Source organism: Callorhinchus milii, unplaced genomic scaffold (genome assembly GCF_018977255.1).
Source record: "Callorhinchus milii isolate IMCB2004 unplaced genomic scaffold, IMCB_Cmil_1.0 Scaffold25, whole genome shotgun sequence".
In the NCBI taxonomy this organism is placed as follows: Eukaryota; Metazoa; Chordata; class Chondrichthyes; order Chimaeriformes; family Callorhinchidae; genus Callorhinchus; species Callorhinchus milii.
The window spans coordinates 801,277-820,964 of NW_024704766.1; the positions used below are offsets into that span (position 1 = coordinate 801,277).

Sequence of the window (19,688 nt, forward strand, 5' to 3'; positions counted from 1 at the left end):
AAATAAAATATTTTGTTTTGTCCACGGAATACACAGTCATCAGACTTTACAGTTTATTCTGTGAGGTGCTTTGAGACTTTTTTGAGACACTGGGCCCCTCCCTTGACTCCATCAAGGCCCTCCTCTTTGTCCGTGCTCTTGATCTCCCTCCCTGCTTCCCTTCACCCTCCCCGATCTCCAGATCGGGTCCAAAACTCTTGTCTGTCCAACGCCTTGGGACATCCTCCCGACTTGAAAGGCACTTTAAAATGTAATTTTGTTGGTGTCTTGAATACATGATCGGGCGCTATATCAAATGTGAGGATTATTATTCGAGTCTCCATCCTTGTCTTCAGCTGAAATACTACACTATCAGGGGTTACTGCTTTTTAACGCCTTACCAACCCGCCCCCCCTCCCTTTTCTTGGCCATGAAACAGCCCGAAAGCAAAAAGCCACCAACGATCGATCGCAGAATAGAAGTCACTCTCAGACTTCCTGCTTGCCGATACGTGTTGAAGGCCATGTTAAAAACGTGTAGTTTTATCTCTGTTTCCTGCCGACATTTCCTTTTTTTAAACAAAAATACAAGTGTTAAAGGCAAGTCCCAGGAATCTGCAATAAAATCTTTATTGATTTTTTTTTGTGTCACTGCTTCACGTCAATTGTCCTGCAGTGCGCTGTCTACATCACTAAACAACACCCCTCGCATCTCGGTTTGACAGCTGAGCTGCCTGAAATAATACGCTCTATCCAGGTAACAGAGCAATGGTAGGATTAGTGGTCAGTCGGTCCAGTCTGGACGTGCTATCTCTGTCTAAGCAATGCAAAGGCACTTTGTTATTTAAGACAAGCAAAACCTATGGGTTTTAAGTGAAATCCGCATACACAGGGGAAAGGAATAGCATAGTTTACCCAGGCTACAGCGACGATTGTGTTGGTCCATGATCTCTGTGACCTTATGGTCCAAATATACATTGAAAGAGCGACCCAGATTTGAACTAAAACAATTGTCAGGAATGTCTCACTGAAACAGTACAGTTTGGTTTATGAGTCAATCATTGGCTGGGAATGGCATTGTGCTCTCTCACACCAGACTTGCTGTCAAGGGGACAATGGCTGCCAAACCAGTAACTGTGACTGTCATTGGCACAGGTTGGGGTGGGGTGACGTGGGCATGTGGGAGTTCCAATGCAATGGAATGGTGGGTGGTAGTCTCTTGCCCATGGAACCATCAACTTGCCAATGGAGGAAGCAGTGAATGAAGGTTAGGTGTGCTTTCCCTCCGACACACACACATATACCCATGTGTGCATGCGCGCACACACACACACACGAGGAGGGCTTGAAGGTCAATGGGTGAGCAATTTCCTCCTCACCCTCAACTCCCACCCAAATGGCAATGGGTAACTCAGGCAGAGGTACTGAGGGAGGTGTATTCCTGCCCTGAGATCTGAGGGCAATGAATGAATGAATGGATGGACGGATGGAGTGTTCGGCCCTTGTTTACCTGCTGGGAACTAGGGCTTTAGGTGTGAAACCATTATCAGGGACGGGGTTACGGGGACGTATGTATATGTAAAACACCCAGAAAAAAAAAGCAGTGATGGAGCAAGGTCGCAGCATGTGCTCTGTGCTCATAACTCAGCACCTACGCCTTGTTTTACAACCACGAGAGAAGACCAGGGGCTTGACGGGCTAATTCTCCACATTGACCTCGTCTTGCTCCTTGATCATATGGACTCCGGCCGGCCGCAGGACTCGGCTGGAGCCTCTCTGGTGGGCCGGGGAGCTGGGGGATCGACTGGGGGACTTGTGTGCTCTGGTGGAGCTCGGGGATCGGACAGGAGACTTATTGTACCTCCGGGGAGAGCGGCCCATGTGTGCCGTGGATCTGGGCGGAGACATGGAGGGACCCGAGAAGCCGGCCGGCTCGGCTGTGCCTTTGGAATCACTTTGGTACTCGTCCTCACCTTCTGGGGATTCCTGGAAGAAAGACAGTGTCGGAATCACAATGTATGTTTGATCTCAGCCGAGTGTGACTCCACAAGTGGTGCCAATAAAACATGAACTATCTCCCTTTCTCCAGGGAAGCCAGCGATTTAAACTTGTAATGACTTTGGGGGGAAATGATTGTATGAAAGGGAAAGCCCCTGATTATTTTTAATCCTTTCTTGTTTTTAATAGCACTGGTTCTGTTACTTAATTAGTAAGGTGTTGAGGTAAACACTCCATGGCTGTTTGTGGGTCATTACTGGGCGCAAATTGGCTACCGCTTTCGTCCAAAAGGTAGACAGAGTCACTCCATTGTTTTTTGCCAGCCGGGTGTCTGGCACATGCAGAAACCCATCATTATGCTTAAGAGTATCCAAACCAAATTTGTGGAGTCCTGTAGCTCAGTGGTTAGAGCACTCGCTTTGCAAGTGAGAGACCTGAGTTCAATCCCCGGCAGGTCAGGGCGAAACCTTGGGCAAGTTTCCTTACTCCACACAGAGCCTAATAATAATCCCTCCAAAACCCAAAACAATAATAAATTGGTCATTTTCAATCTATGACTGTTTGTGGGACATTGCTGTGCGCAATTGGCCGCCGCGTTCGCCCACAAATATACAGTCAATTCACTTTACAGTGAGACGTCCTCCCGACGTGAAAAGCGCTATATCAAATGCAAGGATTATTATTATTATAAACAGAGAATTCACAGTAAATCTGGGACATCTTCCTGTAACAAAGATGATTATTATTAACAGGCGGACTGCTCCACGTACCTTTTCTTTGATGACGTACAAAGCCACTGGATTCTTGCGCTCAGGCCCCACTTTCGGTAGCAGCTCTGGTAAATCAGACACATGAGAAGCAGTTAATGATTGACTCTGAGAGTTCACTGGTGCTTTGTATCTGTTCAGCTTTTGCCAAAGCCTCAAGCGATTGAGCAGTGTGTGTGTACAGTATGTGTCTGCCTGTTCATGCAGGTGTCTGGCATATAGCAACAGGAAATAGACTGTTCGGGCCCATCATTAAATCTTTCACAATTCTTTGTTGTGAAAGATCTTCCTGCATTTTCTCCACATTGTTCCCCATCCTTATGCCCCAATTATCTATATACTGTATCTCCCTCTTTACCATTCCAATCAGTTCTGCCTCTATGACCTTCTAGTGATGTGAGCCAGGGAGGAAAGAAGCAAGAAATTATTTCTGGACCCACTTTTAGCTCCAAGATTAGTTTACGTCTCCTTTTCTCATATATTGAATATATGAGCTTTTATATTTGTGTGTGTGTGTGTGTGTGTGGTGAGACAGCGCATGTATATATGACATCCACGGCTTTGAGATACGTTGTCAAGTGGAGTTGAAATTCGAACTGATAGGGGAGACCGAGGAAAAAGAGCTGAGGGTTAATCACCCTGGATTGGGTTGCTTTCTCTCTTGCCCTCTTGTGGCTGCACATAGAAGAGTAGTCCGGACACACTCGGAGGGAAAAGGCACAAAGATCACGCGATTCTCTATTTCTTCCAACTCGATTCAACAAACCGATAGCTAAGTTGGTCACGTTTGCCGAGAGCACAAAACGGGGAATCACCAATTTTGCAAAAGGATAGAGATCAGCTTGTAACCGAACACAGGGGAAATGAAATGCAACACTGATAAATGTAGAACCACTGTTCATACACTCACAGAAATGTATTAATAATAATTGACTTTTAGAGCTGTGAAGCGCTTTGAGACGGCTCGAAGATGTGGTAAGGCGCTATATCAAATGCAAGGATTATTGTATAAATGTAAGGATTTGTTGCTGACCTTACTCTGCTAAAGCCTAATTGTGCTGCACAGGGATTTAATACCAAAAAGATCAATGGGGTAAATGTGCAATATTTCATCACGTGTTTCTTCCGGTAATTTACTCCACAAACCGTACCTCAATTTCTGAGGTTGCTGGTTCATTCAGACTCCACCCTACCTCTCTGTGACTAACCTTCATGCTTCCCCTGATCCTCATTACGATCCACATTCTCCGAAGATCCCTGTTTGTCTCCTTTTCCTTTATTTCTGAAAAAAAAACCAACGAACAGTGAGATTCAGAACACTATCACTCTCCGGAGGTAATAATACCCTAAAAAAAAATGTGGTCACTCAATCCACGACTGTTTGTGGGGACGCTGCTGTGCGCAATTGGCTGCCGCGTTTTGCCCACAAAATACACAGTCAATTCACTTTACAATGTATTCTGTGAAGCGCTTTGAGACACTTCTGTAAAATGCGTTCCAGGACGCTACCTTACGTGAGGGGCCCTATAGAAATGCAAGTTATTTTTGCTGCTGTTGTCCCAATGACGTGATCAGGTGCTATATCAGATGCAAGCATTATTATTGATAAGGATTATTAATAGCTTGCTCTGAGAGCTGACGGGACATGATGGGCAGAATGGCTGCCTTCTGCCTCGTGAACGCCTATGATTCTTATGTTTAATGAAGGGAAATTTTCTTCCTTGCTCTTATCAGTAGGTTAGACCCAGTTGCTCCCGCTCTTGTTCCCCTTTTTGCTTTACTTCCAGTCACGGAGCCAGAGCCTTGCGGCAGAGATCAAGGCTAATCCCAAACACTGTGCCCTTCATGTCACAAGACCTCGGTCACAGCCAGACCAGTTACATCACCCGCTCGGTGTATCAGTCCGCTTAAAGCCATAGTCCTGTCCTCAGTTACTAGATGATGGATCTTAACAGTAAACCACAGCAAAAAAAATAATAATAATAATTTGGTCACTCAATCCACGACTGTTTGTGGGACGCTGCTGTGCGCAACTGGCTGCCGCGTTTCACCCACGCAATACACATTCAATTCACTTTACAGTGTATCCTGTGAAGCGCTTTGAGACGCCTCGAAGCCGTGAGAAGGCGCTGTATCAAATGCAAGGATTATTATTATATATTCAGGGGAAATTCTGTTAACTCTTCGATTGCCGTTAGGTCCAGGGATTTAGCAGGCTCGCTGACCCAGATTTTATAGTAATACATATAATTTCAACTTAGGTAAAATACAGTTACATTTATCAGGGGCAGCTTTCTTACTACAGCGTGTACCCTGTACAAATACAATACTTTAACTTTGTCTACTTAACAAGGTATTGTACTTCAGATGAGACGTTAACCTGAGGTCCCATCTGTGCCCTGTTCAGGTGGACTATTCAGAATTATTAGGTTGATCCCGACAGTTGAAATATCACCTTTCACATCAGAAAGATGGCTCGAAGTGCCAAAATTCACAGTAACTGTAACAGTAGCTGTGTATTTTGTAGGTGAACTCGACAACCAATTTGTGCATAGCAATCTCCCCACAAACAGCCAGGAAGTGAACGGCCAATCAATCTACTGTTCACGACACCGGGAGAAACTCACTTCTCTTTTCAAATCTAATGTGTCTACGCAAGGTCTAACGAGAAACATGAGAGACATCTTACCTTTTGGAAGGTTTCCAACAGGCACACACGGTTACCAAGGTAACCAGAAGAAAGATACCCCCGGTGCAGAGAATGATGTATAAAGAACTCCGCCCTGCGGAGAGACACAATCAGGTCAAAGCCCAGACTCCTCTCAGGGTTACTCGTCAGGACGTTCAAGATACAGAAGGCAAAGCGTGGAACGAGGGAAGAACATCAAGGTATATTGCAGAGACAGCAAGGCCAACTCTCCTACAACTCAATCCCAGTGTGGACTGGAATGTGATCTGTTAATATTCACCTCTTCTGCTGTCACTGAAACACACAGAGTGCGAGGCCCACCCACTGGGTCTCCCTATCACTTACTGTACACCGTGAGTTTGACGGGCACACTGCGAGAGCTGCTGATGGGGTTTTGCACGATGCAGCTGTAGATATCATCATCCGCCATGAAGACCCTGGTAATGGTCAGGATCTGCTGGTCCTTGGATAGAGTGAGTCTGGTGTCGATGTCCAACGGTTTCCCTCCCTTCAGCCAGATATACGTCGGCTTGGTGCCGTTCTCAATCGAACAGTTAAAGGTAACGGACTCGCTCAGTTCCAGCACCGTAGAGGAGGATAACATCACCACGGGCTTGCTGACGGGGACTGCGATCGTCAAGGGAGAGAAGAAGAGAAGACAGTGAATAAAGGGCTTAAAACCAGAAGGCATGAAACAATACACAGTGCCCCTCACGCAGGTAGCGCTTGACAGTGGTGGAGCACAATGCTGAGCTGGGAGGAGGGGGAGGTGACCTTAGACACGGTCAAACACGAAGGTCTTCAGGTGCGACCTGAAGATGGGGAAGGAAGGGGTAGAGGCGGAAGGATAGAGGGAGAGTGTTCCAGAGTTTCGCGGCGTAGTGGCTAAAAGTGCGGCCACCGATGGTGGAACGGAAGGCACGAGGGACAAGCAGGCGGCCAGAGCCAGTCGAGCGGAGGCAGCGGGCAGTGGGTTGGGGAGTAAGCAGGTCAGAGAGGGCGAGAGGGAGGTGCCCGGGCATGAAGGGGTTTGGAAACGAATGTGAGGATCTTGAAATTGATCCGTTCGGCGATAAAGAGCCAGTGGAACCCGGCTAGAGCTGGTGTGATAGGGGTATGGAGTTTAGTGCGGGGATCAATGCAGAGAAAAACAACGTGGGTCACCTTGATCAAACAACAGCTTCCAATCTAAGGACGCCAGTTGTCCAGATAAGATCTTGGGCTTTAGGCCAACTAATAATGGAACTCCTGATTACCATATTTAAGATTTGGCAGAGTACGTAGAAATTAATTCCAATGGTCAGTTTATCGGTTACTAGAGGGCATTGATTTAAGGTAATTACGCAAAGACCACATCTTAGGTTTGATTGTTGAGGTAAATGAGGAGGTTGTTCAACTCAACACTAATTAAGGAACAAATCTGTGGTACTGAATAGGCTGCGAAATGATCATAATAATCTTACATTTGATATAGTGCCTTGTTGCATTGTTGAGATGCATTTCACAGAATTTTACTGTGCAGTGTAATGACTGTGTATTTAAAAATAGTAATAATCCTTGCTTTTGATATCGAGACGAGATGTCTCAAAGCGCTTCGCAGAATATAATGTAAAGTGCAATGACTGTGTATTTTGTGGGTGAAATGCAGGCACCAATCGCGCACAGCGACGTCCCCCAAATGGTCATGGATTGGGTGACCAAATGATTATTTTGGGGGCGGGGGCAGGGGTGGGGGGGTGGAGGAGTGGTGGATTATTACCCACGGTAACTTCTAATTGGGAAGCGAACGATAAATAATTGAGTAAACAATCACGTACTGTCTACAGTGAGATTGACGGTCTTCACAGCGGTGAAAGCGTCATCCGTGATAGCGATCTCAACTTCGTACATTCCCTCGTCGTCCAGTTGCAGGTTGTGGATCAGCAGTGACCCGTTCCTAAAGATCTCGATCCGGTCCTTGTATTCTGGCCGCAGCTTGCCCAGGATACGGGTGCCAAAGGACTGGACCAGGGTGATGGGCTTGTCTCGCTTCAGCTGCCACTGAATGACTGGGGTCTCGGAGCTGATGGTGGTGTAATGTATAGACAGCAATGCTGATTCCCCTACAACTCCCAGTGTGTTCTGGCTGTGACCCGTTATATTCACCCCTTCTGCTGGCACTAAAACACACAGTGAGATCATAATGAGACGTTCAGGCGAAGAAAGCCACATTTAGACACGATTAGCCGAATGGCCTTAAGTAATCATAATAATAATCCTTGCATTTGATATTACGCCTTATCACGTTTTCAAGACGTCTCAAAGCTCTTCATGGAATATATTGTAAAGTGAAGTGACTGTATATTTTGTGGGGGAAACGCGGAGGCCAACTACGCACAACAGTGTCCCACAAACAGTCGTGGATTGAGTGACCAAATTATTATTTTTGGAAGGATCATTACTACCAGAAATACTGCTAGAGTTCTGACTGACCACTAGGTAAACAGAGGCTCGTGGAGTAAGGAAACTGGTCTAAGGCTTTGGCCCGGCCGGGAATCAAACCGAGGACTTCTCGCTTCCGCTATTTATCTTTTCAAACCTTCATGAATCTTGGGAGACCTGTTGGCATTCCATATGAATATCTCTGTTTTCTGTGTCAATGAAAACAGTTGGAGCTGGAACCCTATAGTCTGTGCCATTGGATCAGTGCTGCAGTGGCTATTTCAAGCCTGGCAGAGTTTTAAAAGTGATGTCTGATGTCTTCTGGTTTGAGCGAGCGAGTTCTCATGCTCTGGGAGTGAATCCCCGCAATGACAGCTCGTGAATTGTTATGGAGGCACTGACGCCAACACAGACCCACGCCAACCGTGCTTGGATCTGTACGTTTACAATAGTCTCCAATAATGGAGTATAACTTACACATCGCTCCAGGGAAGTGGAAGTCAACTTTCTTTGGTCAGCCAACCGAATATTTTTTTCTTGATTGAATATTTCTCGTTTGCTGGCCACACCGTAAATATCGCCAGGAGGACCACCCTGCCATACACAGTGAGCAAGACAGATGGTGGGGAGTGGCAAAATGTTGGAGAATCAAGGCACTGGAACCTCAGGCAGATTTTAACACAGAACAGTGGGCTTTATTCCTTCCACATACTCAGGTTCAAGCCTTTTAAGAACTCCAGAAAACCAACTTCAAAGACTGAATTGTTTGAACAATTTACCAAACTCTGGACACTTGAAAATGCTGCATAAACCTAGGCCCAGGTCGAATTTTTCACCCACCCATAATTTTTTTGTCACTGAATCTGTGCACTTCGCTTTTTATCTCTGGATAAACAGTGCATTGTAACCGCTGTTTTTTTTTGGTGTATGTGTGCATTGCGCTCTTTATATAAATGTTCCTATCTATAAAAGGTTTGTTTTATAGTGTTCCAGCATCATAGTGAAGAGAGAGAGAGAGAGAGAAATGGTGACAAGGCTTTTTTTGTTGGTTGAGGGGACTACCCAGCCATTTTTTTTTACTCATTCCTTCCGCAGCCTTTATCTCTCACCATCTGTGCTCAGGAGAGTGGGAGGGTGACCTGCCAATGTGACTCTCAGCTGGTTCCAGCACCACATCAAGCATTCGCAAGTCGCGAATTTACATTCTCCATCCAGCAGCACTCCCAGGTCAGGTACAGCACAGACGAGATATAAAGTAAAGCTCGCTCTACATTGTCCCATCCAGCACTCCCAGGTCAGGTTCGGCACAGGTCAATTATGGAGTAAATCTCCCATGACACTGTTCCATCCATAATTCATCCTCCACAATCAATTGCTCTCCCTGCAGCTTGCTCCTCCCCCGAATATGCTGGCATCCCAACTACAACACCATAGGAACTGACTTTATGCACGTTACTGATGTAGGGCATTGCAACAACACTTTTAACTATAGACTGTTAAAGCAGATCTTTAGATAAGGGTTCCCTCACACGGAAGCATTGTGTTGAGGTTGTCTGGGTTGGTGGGGGTGGGGGGGGGTGGTGGAATGGGAGAGATATTGTAATTGTAAGATACCTATATTTTTACATTTCTGTTTATAAGTTTAATTTGAGTAGGATTTATCAATTTTTTATTTTAAAAAAACTCAAGGGCCTAAAATGCAGGTTGGGCTAATAGCCTGAGGGCTAACAATAAATAACCATTAAACAGGATTACAGGGGATCCTATCATTCTTCCATTGGTCAAATAATAATGATAATAATACTTGCATTTGATAAAGCACTGTTATCACGTTTTCAGGAAGTCTCAAAGCGATTCACAGGATATACTATAAAGTAAATTCACTGTGTATTTTGGGCAAGTTTCCTTACTCCACACGTCTAATAATATCCCTCCAAAACAATAATAAATTGGTCATTTTCAATCCACGGCTGTTTGTGGGGGACGCTGCTGTGCGCAATTGGCTGCCGCGTTTCGCCCACAAATATACAGTCAATTCACTTTACAGCATATTCTGTGAAGCGCTTTGAGACGTCCAGAAGACGTGATCAGGCGCTGTGTCAAATGCAAGGATTATTATTACTATTAGGGGAACCTGTGTCGTGTTTGAACAGGGTTAGCCCAAACTTTTTTAGCAACCAGAGTATAATCAGGTTTGTAAATACCATAAGGTGGCTCATGTTAGAACTAAACATCCACCCAGCTCCAAAATGCAGAGTGAATCCGCTTGAAGCCCATCTATCCTTAGTGTGTGCCCATCCATTGACTCCAAACTGCTAAACCGTGGGAGGTTCCATTGGGTGAACGTAAGACAATAATTGATAACGAACAAGTAAGATGGGAGAAAGTGAACATTCCATCTCGGGGGGGGAAAAACAGCAGTTTATGGGCTTGAAGGAACTGCCAGGAAGTAACGCACAAAGAGTTTGCTTGTTGGACTCATTTCCTCCTCTTGGCTGTGTTTAAAGAGTGGCTTGTGAAAAGCAGTGTTTTTGTGGTATAGAAAGTGCTGGAAGAAGCAGCTCACGGAACATGCTAATAGCACCCAGGACAATGGCTTCAGGGGGTGGTATGTACCACAAGCTAACGGCAGGTCTTCTGCACTCCCACCCCGGTTAACTCTCAGAGGGCCTTAAGGGCAGGGAATACTTTACTGGGGTTAAGTACTTTTAGCTATTCCTTAGAATTACATAGAACGCCACAGCACGGAAACAAGATATTAGGCCCCAATTCTTTTATGGTCAGCCGGGTGTCTGATACGTGAAATCCCCGAGATAGATTGTTGGAGTGGAATTGCGTCCTGCTTACCAAATCCGGACAGTATTAGGCGCAGGTTGGTGAGAGCCATGGCTTGAGGATCCCAGAGTGTGCGTTGGGGGTAACTGCTGGAGTCATTAGGCCAAATTAGTCCACACCAGTGTTTTTATTCGACACAAGCCTCCATCCCTGCTAATCCCCGCTCTTCCCTTCTCCCTTATGTATGCATCAAGCTTCCTCTTAAATACACTGATGCTTTCTGCTTCAACCACAGCTTCTGTCAGTGAGTTCCACTTTCTCACCACTGTCTGTGCAAGGTTAATATCAAGTTATTGACCTGTTTAATCGCAGACTTACTTGTGATAATATCACAATCCATCTCTGAGTACATCACCAAAGAAATGACATGATATGTATGGAAGGTTAAGCAGTTGTGCAATTTCTACTCCTAATTAATAGCACAAAAGACACCAGATTAACGCAGGACATGCAATTTCAGCAAGAGCTTCACTCTTGCCAATTATCTGGATTAGACGTTAAACCAAGATCCTATCCTCTTGTCTTCTGGTAAACGTTATAGGTTTCTTAACATTATACATACTCAGTTGTTTCTGTGTGCACTGGGTCACAGCAAGCAAAGTGTCCAGTTTTAGTAAATTCTGATAAAGAAACTGTCCCAGAAATATATAGTATTTGGTATAAATCTGAAGCTTCCCACTGCATTCAAAGGCAGAAAACAGTAGGTTTCTACAATGGGTTGGGTCTATGTCCTATACATCTGGTCAGACCTGGGATTACAAGCAGCGCCTTGGTGTCTGGTCCTGTCTGAGTATTTAGTCTGGCCCAAACAGCTTGCTTTTTAGAGTAGACAAACTATGACAGATAACAATAAAATAGACAGTGATGCACATAACATGAAAAAACTGCAAATTAACAGCCAAGAAAACACAACTAATGTGCATCTGTGCTCAAATAAGCATTATTATTATTAATACTTATCTTGTGATCAGAACAGAGAGGTGTGTCTGGATTTGTCCACACCTGCCATCACTGCGGTTTGGCTGCCTTCCCAGCAACAATCAATGCAATGGACTTACATACCTGAAATTCCATATTACATTGTGCCTTCAGTGGTTACCCAATTTATAGGGATGATGCAGCAATGGAGAACACAGTATAAAAGTGGAAATACAGAGAGGTGGAGACTGGACAAGAACAATAGATTCAGAGAAAATAGATAGAGATCCCAAGAAAGGTTGGATAGAGGCCATTTGGCCCATTTGAGCTAAACATTCTACCTCAAACTCTGTTCTAGCTGTTCATTCTCCTCCCTGATGGCTGTCCTAAATTTGCCTTTCACAACAATGAACCTGTAACTACTGCCTTGCCATAAAGCAATTTTATAAACACATTTTCATACAGAAGTGAGTCATTTGGCTCATTGTGTCTGTAACAATTACGCTCCATCCCATTTAGTATCTTGTATACCAACACATACATTCAGTCCATGACCCTTTTTAATCTGACATCACAGTTATTCATGACTGACTGACTGGATGCCTTTGCATGAGGTGTGAGCCACGATTTGCAGTCTCAATGCAAGTCCAGTCAATGAATGACATCTGAGATTGGGGAAAGGCAACGTCGGCAATGAACTGTCTGTTGCTATGACCTTTACAGTGGGGCAACAGTCACAAATTGAACACAGCTACACATTGTTTTGTAGCTAATTTCAACTAAATTAGCCTCAGGTAATTGGCAGAAGCTCAAAGTGCAAGAAGTCTGAGAAAGCCACAGGCAGAACCTTCTAATCAAAGAAGAAAAGCATCATCTGCAAGCATTTGACATGGTTCAGTGATCGCTTAGCTGACTATCCTTAGACATCGCTCATGTTAGTCTTCGCTCAGTACTTCTAGCCCTTGTCTACCCGTGTGCTCCAACCTTCCCTTCATCCCACTCTTCCCACTCTTTCTCTCGCAGAATGATGACAAACACAGTCGGGTTAAAGGTTCCTGGTGTCCAGCAATGCGTGTGATGCATTGATCCTGAGCTGGAGTTATAAACAAAATATGCGCAGACCCTATAAACAACAACAGCTTGCGTTTATAAAGCACCCTTCACGTGGGGCAGGGCCTTGGAGTGCTTTAAGTAAATATTGTAAACCTACATGGGTAATGGGACTGTAAATTTCTGACATTATTAATTTCCTACTCTAACCCCCCCACCCCCCCCAAGTACCACTCCAGTAATGGTTTGACGGTGCCTTATACTGACAGGTCATGCGTCATATCCATCTTTATTACTCTTCCAGCTAAGCCATGTCAGCTCTATCATGGTAACAACCAGGACAGTAAAAAAGGAATGTTTTTCTTTAAAAAAGATGTGTTTTGGTCTAAAGGGTAAAACGTAGTGAGTTTTTTTTTTCTGGGGTGGGGGAGAATTCAATCTCAGAGGTTGGTTCTGAAGGCTGAATCACTCCCTTGTGGATAAGTTGTCTGTGATCCCAGGTTATTGTCGCTGATGTGAAAGATCACTGTTGGAGACTGCGAAAATCATCTTAAAAAGACCGCACAGCACCACAAAAGGTCACCCTGATGGGACGTGACACAGCTGCTGAGTTGCTGAACTGTGTCGAGTCGTCCATGAGGTGCGGCCGAGAGAGAAAAAAAAACAGTCGAGGTTCCATTTTGGATCACCCTCCATACCAGGCCCATCTGCCGTACCCCACCATTGAGCTCAGAAAGCAGCATTGCCCAAACGCCCAGGATCACACAAAAGGGGGAGAGGAAGCAAAATAAAATACTTATGAATTTAAAAAAAAAAGCGCTATCTGTTGGAAAACCGGGGATGAAAGAATTAAAGCCCCCAACACGGGCGCTCTCGTCACCCACACACATCTCAGCCATTTCTTCCCTTCCCCCCCTTCCACCCCTCAGCTCGTAAACTGGATATGATTCCCAGATATGACAGACAGACCGACAGGTTTGCATCGACATGAACTATGTGTTGTAGTCACGTGAAAGAATCTACACAATTGAACTGGAACAAAGTGCAGTAGAATCGCTCTATATGACTGTCTTTACAAAGCGGCATGTTATATAGACAGGGGCCATGTTGTGGAGAGTTTTTCATATGGCTTTCTCTCTTGGAGAGACAGCCCAAAATAATGTATGTTAGATTAAGGTCACGGTACTCAACGACTATAATGGAGCTACTGTACTTTAACATCTTTCCTCCAACAAAAGCATCTTAAATCTTCGGGATTCTTTTCCCCCTCTGTCCTCAAGTACAGTACTCCGCAAAACTCCTGCACGTTTGCACAGAGTGTGCAAGAAAAGAACGATGTTTAAATCGCTCCCCTCCGCCCCCCCCCCAACCCTACCCCGACATGGGTGATGTTGGTTTTAATAACTTAACCGAGAGCTCGGCAAGCGCAACGAGTAAACTTTTTTTTGAGTATTTTAAAATCAGATGGCCTTTACACGTTCAAAAAAAATACTGAAGGAAATAAAAGAAATAAAACCCCTTCCTACCTGTGAGTGCTGCAAGAAAGCAGAAAATGTTGAAAAACTCTAGCGTGGTGAAACCTCTTGAGAATACTTCCCTTTCTGCCTTCATTTTGGGACTAGCACTGGCTGCTGATGATTTGCATGATTTGTACACTCCAGACACGTCCTCAGTACCACTAGGAGTTTTCGACAAATCTCTACTCTGCCAACTCCCCTGAATAGAAGGGCAGTGTTCTCTAATTTATTACTGAGGTTTTCACCACTGAGATTCCATGCCAGGCTGAAGGGAAGAAAAAAAGAGAGAATCATAAAGATCTTGTCCTTTTCCACCAACAAAAATCTCTTGATAAAACACGGGAAGTGATGATTTGCACTCGATATGTTTAACGGCCCACAATCACGATTGTCAGCCCCGATTTTAGTTCCTACATCCCCGACATCACAAGGTTTTGAATTCTCAGAACAAGCGATTTAGATTTTTTTTGGACGTCAAGACAGCTTCGAGAGGTATTTGACTGCGTTGGGGAGAGAAGGGAGTATATGTTAGATAGGGAGTGATCCTAATTTTAAAAAATTGCACTGATCAAATGGAAGTATTCTGTTCTTGCCATGTGCATCATGTCGTTGAGACGTCTCCAAAGCGCTTCACAGAATATACTGTTAAGTGAATTGACTGTATATTGTGGGCAAAACGCAGCAGCCAATTGTGCACAGCTGTGTCCCACAAACAGTTGCGGATTGAGTGACCAAATTATTATTCATTTCTTCATTTTTGAGGGGACTATTACCCCCGGAAAGCGATCTGCCAATCGACTAACAACGGGATTCCTATTTACTGCCAAGTAAGCAGAGGCATGTGTGCGGAGGGAGAAAGGAAACTTGCCTAAGGTTTTGCCTTGAACCTGGGTCCTCTCGCTAGCGAGGCAAGTGTGCTAACCAGTATGCTACGGGACACCGCAATTATAGTATTGGAGTCTATTACATTCTGATTCCGAACATAAGTGATCCTTTTCACAAGCTTTCTAATGGGATGTCATTAGATGTCGTCTAATCAATCTTCTCCTCAATCACGGTTGCAGTCTGAGATTTTTTCAGCAAAGCCGGTGTACGGTACTAGGAAGTTTCTGGCACCTTACTCCAGTGTCAGCCATGTCAGTGATTGATGACAGCCTATTCAACAATGGGAACATCTCAGCCTGATCTTCTCCTGTCTACCACAAACAGATTTTCTGGCAAGGAATGACAGGATACAACAACAGCAACTTGCATTTGTATAGTGGAGTGAAATCAGGAAGCACCTGTTCACACAAAGGATAGTGGAAATCTGGAACTCTCTCCCTCCCCCAGAAGGCTATGGATGCTGGATCAATTAAAATTTTCAAGACTGCGGTGGATAGATGTTTGTTTGGTCCGGGTTATGGGGCAAAGGCGGGTACTTGGAGTTGAGATACCATGATGCGCAGAGAAAGCAAAAAAGATGATTCTCCAGTACTGGACACAGCTATGAACATTGAAGAGTCCCGAACCTCAAAAAGAGTGTCTCAAAGGGCATATAAACTTAACGGACACTCTCTGTGGAGTCCTGTAGCTCAGTGGTTAGAGCACTCGCTTTGCAAGCGAGAGACCTGAGTTCAATTCCAGGCAGAGGGCGAAACCTTGGGCAAGTTTCCTTACTCCACACAGAGCCTAATAATGATCCCTCCAAAACCAAAAACAATAATAAAAAATTGGTCATTTTCAATCTACGACTGTTTGTGGGACATTGGCTGCCGCGTTCGCCCACAAATATACAGTCAATTCACTTTACAATGTGTTCTGTGAAGCGCTTTGGGACGTCCTCCCGACGTGAAAAGCGCTATATCAAATGCAAGGATTATTGTTAACAGTTTAAAGCTGTAATGGAAAAAGGATAGGGAGGGTATTCTGGAAGGATAAGATCCTCATCCAAATCTTCTCTTATGAGATATTTTTAGCAATTGGCATACAACACACACCATCAATTGTTTCTTTAAAGATCTTTCATTTCAGATCTGACTACAATATCTTTATATCTGAACACAAATACTGTAGTGCCAGCCAAGGATTAAGCCTATTTTTTTTTTCTTATGTGTAACTTTATTTTAAGCACTTTCACCTAAATCCCTTCAATGTTGGAGTGCGGGGGAGAAAAAGGAGATGAGTGGGGGAAGACAGGAAGAGTGTTTGTACCCTGCAGCTCCGGAGAAAAACAGCAGAAGAAAGAAAGGGTAATCTGAAGTTCCCATAGCAATAGAGCAACACAGATTTCCAGCTGTAAATTGTTCCTAATTAAAAGACAGTGACAAGAGGTTATTCCACTGTGATGGAGCAGAGAGGAGAGACTGAGTTCAGTTCCCTCAATTTCTGAGAGGAGCAACTTGTTATTTTGCCAAAAAGAAGTCCCGTTGGGAGTAAATCTTCAATGTTCGAGGGTGAAAGAGCTCAGCATTATAGCAGCTGCAGTAAACCATGCGGTCACGCCTTCTGGATTCAAAAGGTAGCGAGCAGAGTTTGTTAGCATTCAGTCTTTAAAAGGATGCTCAAATTATATTTGAACAGCCTTACACACCATGCCAACACATTCTCCCGCATAGAAATCTCAAGGAAACATGGAGAAAGCACACAATTCCAGAGTTTTCCACTATCCCGTTGTTTAGAAACCATTGTTGAATACTTGCATTGGATGCGATGCTTTGTCGCATTGAAATGACTGAAGTGCTTCGCACAATGAGTTATTCTGAAGCTCCGTGACTGCTTTTCTGTCAGCAAATGTGCTGGCTAATCTGCGGGAGCAATGTTCCGCAAACAGCGATGAGACAAATGACCACATTTAATGGGTTTAAGTGAATTTGGATGGAGCGTATTGGCCAGCCATCCCTGGTCATCAGTTGAAATACCAGCCTGGGCCTTGATTTTAGCCTAAATCACCAGAGAAGGATTCTCCTCTCCTCTCGATTTAACATCTCATCCAAAAGACGGCATCTCGGCAATACAGTACTCCCTCAGTCCTGCACTGCAGTCCTGTTGCGTAGTGGTTAGAGCACTCGCCTCATAAGGTGAGAGGACCCAGGTTCGATTCTCGGGCGGGGCAAACCCTTAGAAAAGTTTCCTTACTCCACACGCCTGTTTAGATACCAGTAAGTAGGAACCCGGATGTTAGATTGGTGAATCGCCTTCCAAGGGTAATAATTAACCCCCCCAAACTATGTTTTGCCCACAAAATGCAGTCAATCCACTTTACAATATATTCTGTGAAGCGCTTTCAGACGTTTCAAGGACCTGATAAGGCATGTTGTCAAATGCAAGGATTATTATTATTGTGTCAGCCTGGATTCAATACTGAAGTCCAGATATTGGACTCAAACCTCCTCAGAGGCAAACAACTGAGCCAATTATATGACTAATTACAGCCCTTCTCGATGAGGTTGGGTTTGATCATGCTTTTTTCCAGTGACAAAAGGGATACTAGGGAAACTCCAGAGACGTGGCATAACCTGCAGAGGTCTATCGGTGAGTTTTCACTGATGGAAAATAATCCGTGGCTTGACGCAAAGGCTCACTGGACTGCTGCGAGAGAAGAGCTAATGCCATTGTTCTAGTGTATTTGGGGAGGTCTATGTCACTATTACACATTTGCTTTCTGTACCCATTCGGCATAAAGCCGTGCGCAGTTATCAGGCTGATTGTATAAAACAGATAACGCGTCGCGAGTTACGTGTTTGAGAGCTGTCATTACTGTGTGTTTGTGATTGTACAGTCAGTATCAGAGTTCCCTCTGCTGGCGTCGTGGGTAAAAGCACCAGTGGGTTTAATAATAATAATAATAATCCTTGCATTTGATATAGCGCTTTTCACGTCGGGAGGACGTCCCAAAGCGCTTCACAGAACACACTGTAAAGTGAATTGACTGTATATTTGTGGGCGAACGCGGCAGCCAATTGCGCACAGCAATGTCCCACAAACAGTCGTAGATTGAAAATGACCAATTTATTATTGTTTTTTGTTTTTTTGGAGGGATTATTATTAGGCTCTGTGTGGAGTAAGGAAACTTGCCCAAGGTTTCGTCCTCTGCCTGGAATTGAACTCAGGTCTCTCGCTTGCAAAGCGAGTGCTCTAACCACTGAGCTACAGGACTCCACTTTGCCTGGAACACTGGCACACAAACTCCCTTCTCTTTTCGAATAGCGCCGCGGGATCTTTAACATCCAGTTGGCTGACAGGACCTCAGCTTAACGTCTCACCTGAAGAACGTCGCTTCAAACAACGCAACACCACCCCAGTGCGCCATTGGAGCGTTAGCTTAGACTATGTGATTCCGAATCCTGACATGGAGGCTTGAACCCACCTTTTGATTCAGACGTGAAAAGCGCTATATCAAATGCAAGGATTATTATTATTATTATTATTAGTGGCGAGAGCGCTACCGACTGAGCTGCGCTGATGCATCCAAACAACTCTCTGTGGAAAGAAATTCCTCTTAATCTCCTCTTTGGTAATCGTTCTTAAATTGATGACCTCTCGTCACTGACTAGTGGAATTGTCAAAATCAAAAAAAATTATAAAAATAAATTCATATTATATCCGACCTCCACTATATAAATGTCAATTTGTCTTGTATCAGACCTCAACAAGATCACCCTCACTCTTTTGAACTCCATCCCAGAGTCCCTCTGACTTGCCCTGAACTTCACTTCTTTCAAGGTTCATCAGCTCAGGTGCCAAGCAAAGATACCTGAAGCGCCTAAGTGGCTTATTACTCCTGGAACGTGTCCGCAAATTGTCTGTGAAGCTGTGAAACATCACCTTTATTTGCCCCATCCACTGCCCCTCGCGTGGGGAAACCCCGTGAAGCTGCCCGAGCAGACAACCAGTTTCCCAGCCTTCCTGCCCAAACCCCAAAGTCATCAACTCAACCATCTCCTCAATCCCAAACTAACCCCAAACCAACCCCAAACCTACCCCAACCCCAAACCAACCCCAAACCAACCCCAACCCCAAACCTACCCCAACCCCAAACCAACCCCAACCCCAAACCAACCTCAACCCCAAATCAACCCCAACCCCAAACCTACCCCGACCCCAAATCAACCCCAAACCAACCTCGACCCCAAACCAATCTTTCCCACGCAAACCCCCAATTCGAAAGCGATCCGCCACTCGACTGACAACCGGGTTCCTACTTACTGCTGGGTAAGCGGAGGCGCGTGGGGGTAAGGGAACCTGCCCAGCATTGTGCCCTGTCGGGAATCAGACCCAGGTCCTCTCGCTTGTGAGGCGAGAGTAAAAAACAACAACAACAACAACAACGACAGCGTGCATTTATACAGCGCCAACCCCCACCCTACGCCTGGTAGCGTCCCAGAGGGCTTGAAACAGTGGCGCGTGGAGCAGCGCTTCAGGACGTCCTCCTGACGTGAAAGGCGCTATCCAAGTGTAAGTTGTTGTTGTTGTTGTTGTTGTCTGACGTGGGTGTGTGTGTGTGTGTCTCTCTCTCTCCTTTACCAATATGGCG

At 44.9% G+C, this 19,688-nt stretch overlaps 1 protein-coding gene across 1 annotated transcript; it reads right to left on the minus strand.

Annotated features, from left to right (window-relative positions):
• Positions 1 to 583: 583 nt before the first annotated feature.
• Positions 584 to 15,612, minus strand: LOC103180267 (hepatocyte cell adhesion molecule). The gene is made up of 8 exons (XM_042343821.1): positions 15,595 to 15,612; positions 14,183 to 14,372; positions 7,250 to 7,591; positions 5,778 to 6,059; positions 5,433 to 5,526; positions 3,952 to 4,025; positions 2,747 to 2,811; positions 584 to 1,964 (listed from the first exon to the last, which is right to left on the minus strand). Exons 1-8 carry the CDS (start codon positions 15,610 to 15,612, stop codon positions 1,677 to 1,679), a joined length of 1,353 nt encoding a protein of 450 aa, XP_042199755.1. The 3' UTR covers positions 584 to 1,676.
• Positions 15,613 to 19,688: the final 4,076 nt, after the last annotated feature.

Bases quoted from the DNA above. Each gene is read 5' to 3' on its own strand.
- LOC103180267 (XM_042343821.1), bottom strand. The intron at 7,592-14,182 runs GTAGGAAGGGGT...TGTGTGTTTTAG, and splicing joins CTTTCTTGCAGCACTCACAG to TGCCAGCAGAAGGGGTGAAT. The intron at 4,026-5,432 runs GTAAGATGTCTC...TTTTTTTTTCAG, and splicing joins TGTTGGAAACCTTCCAAAAG to AAATAAAGGAAAAGGAGACA.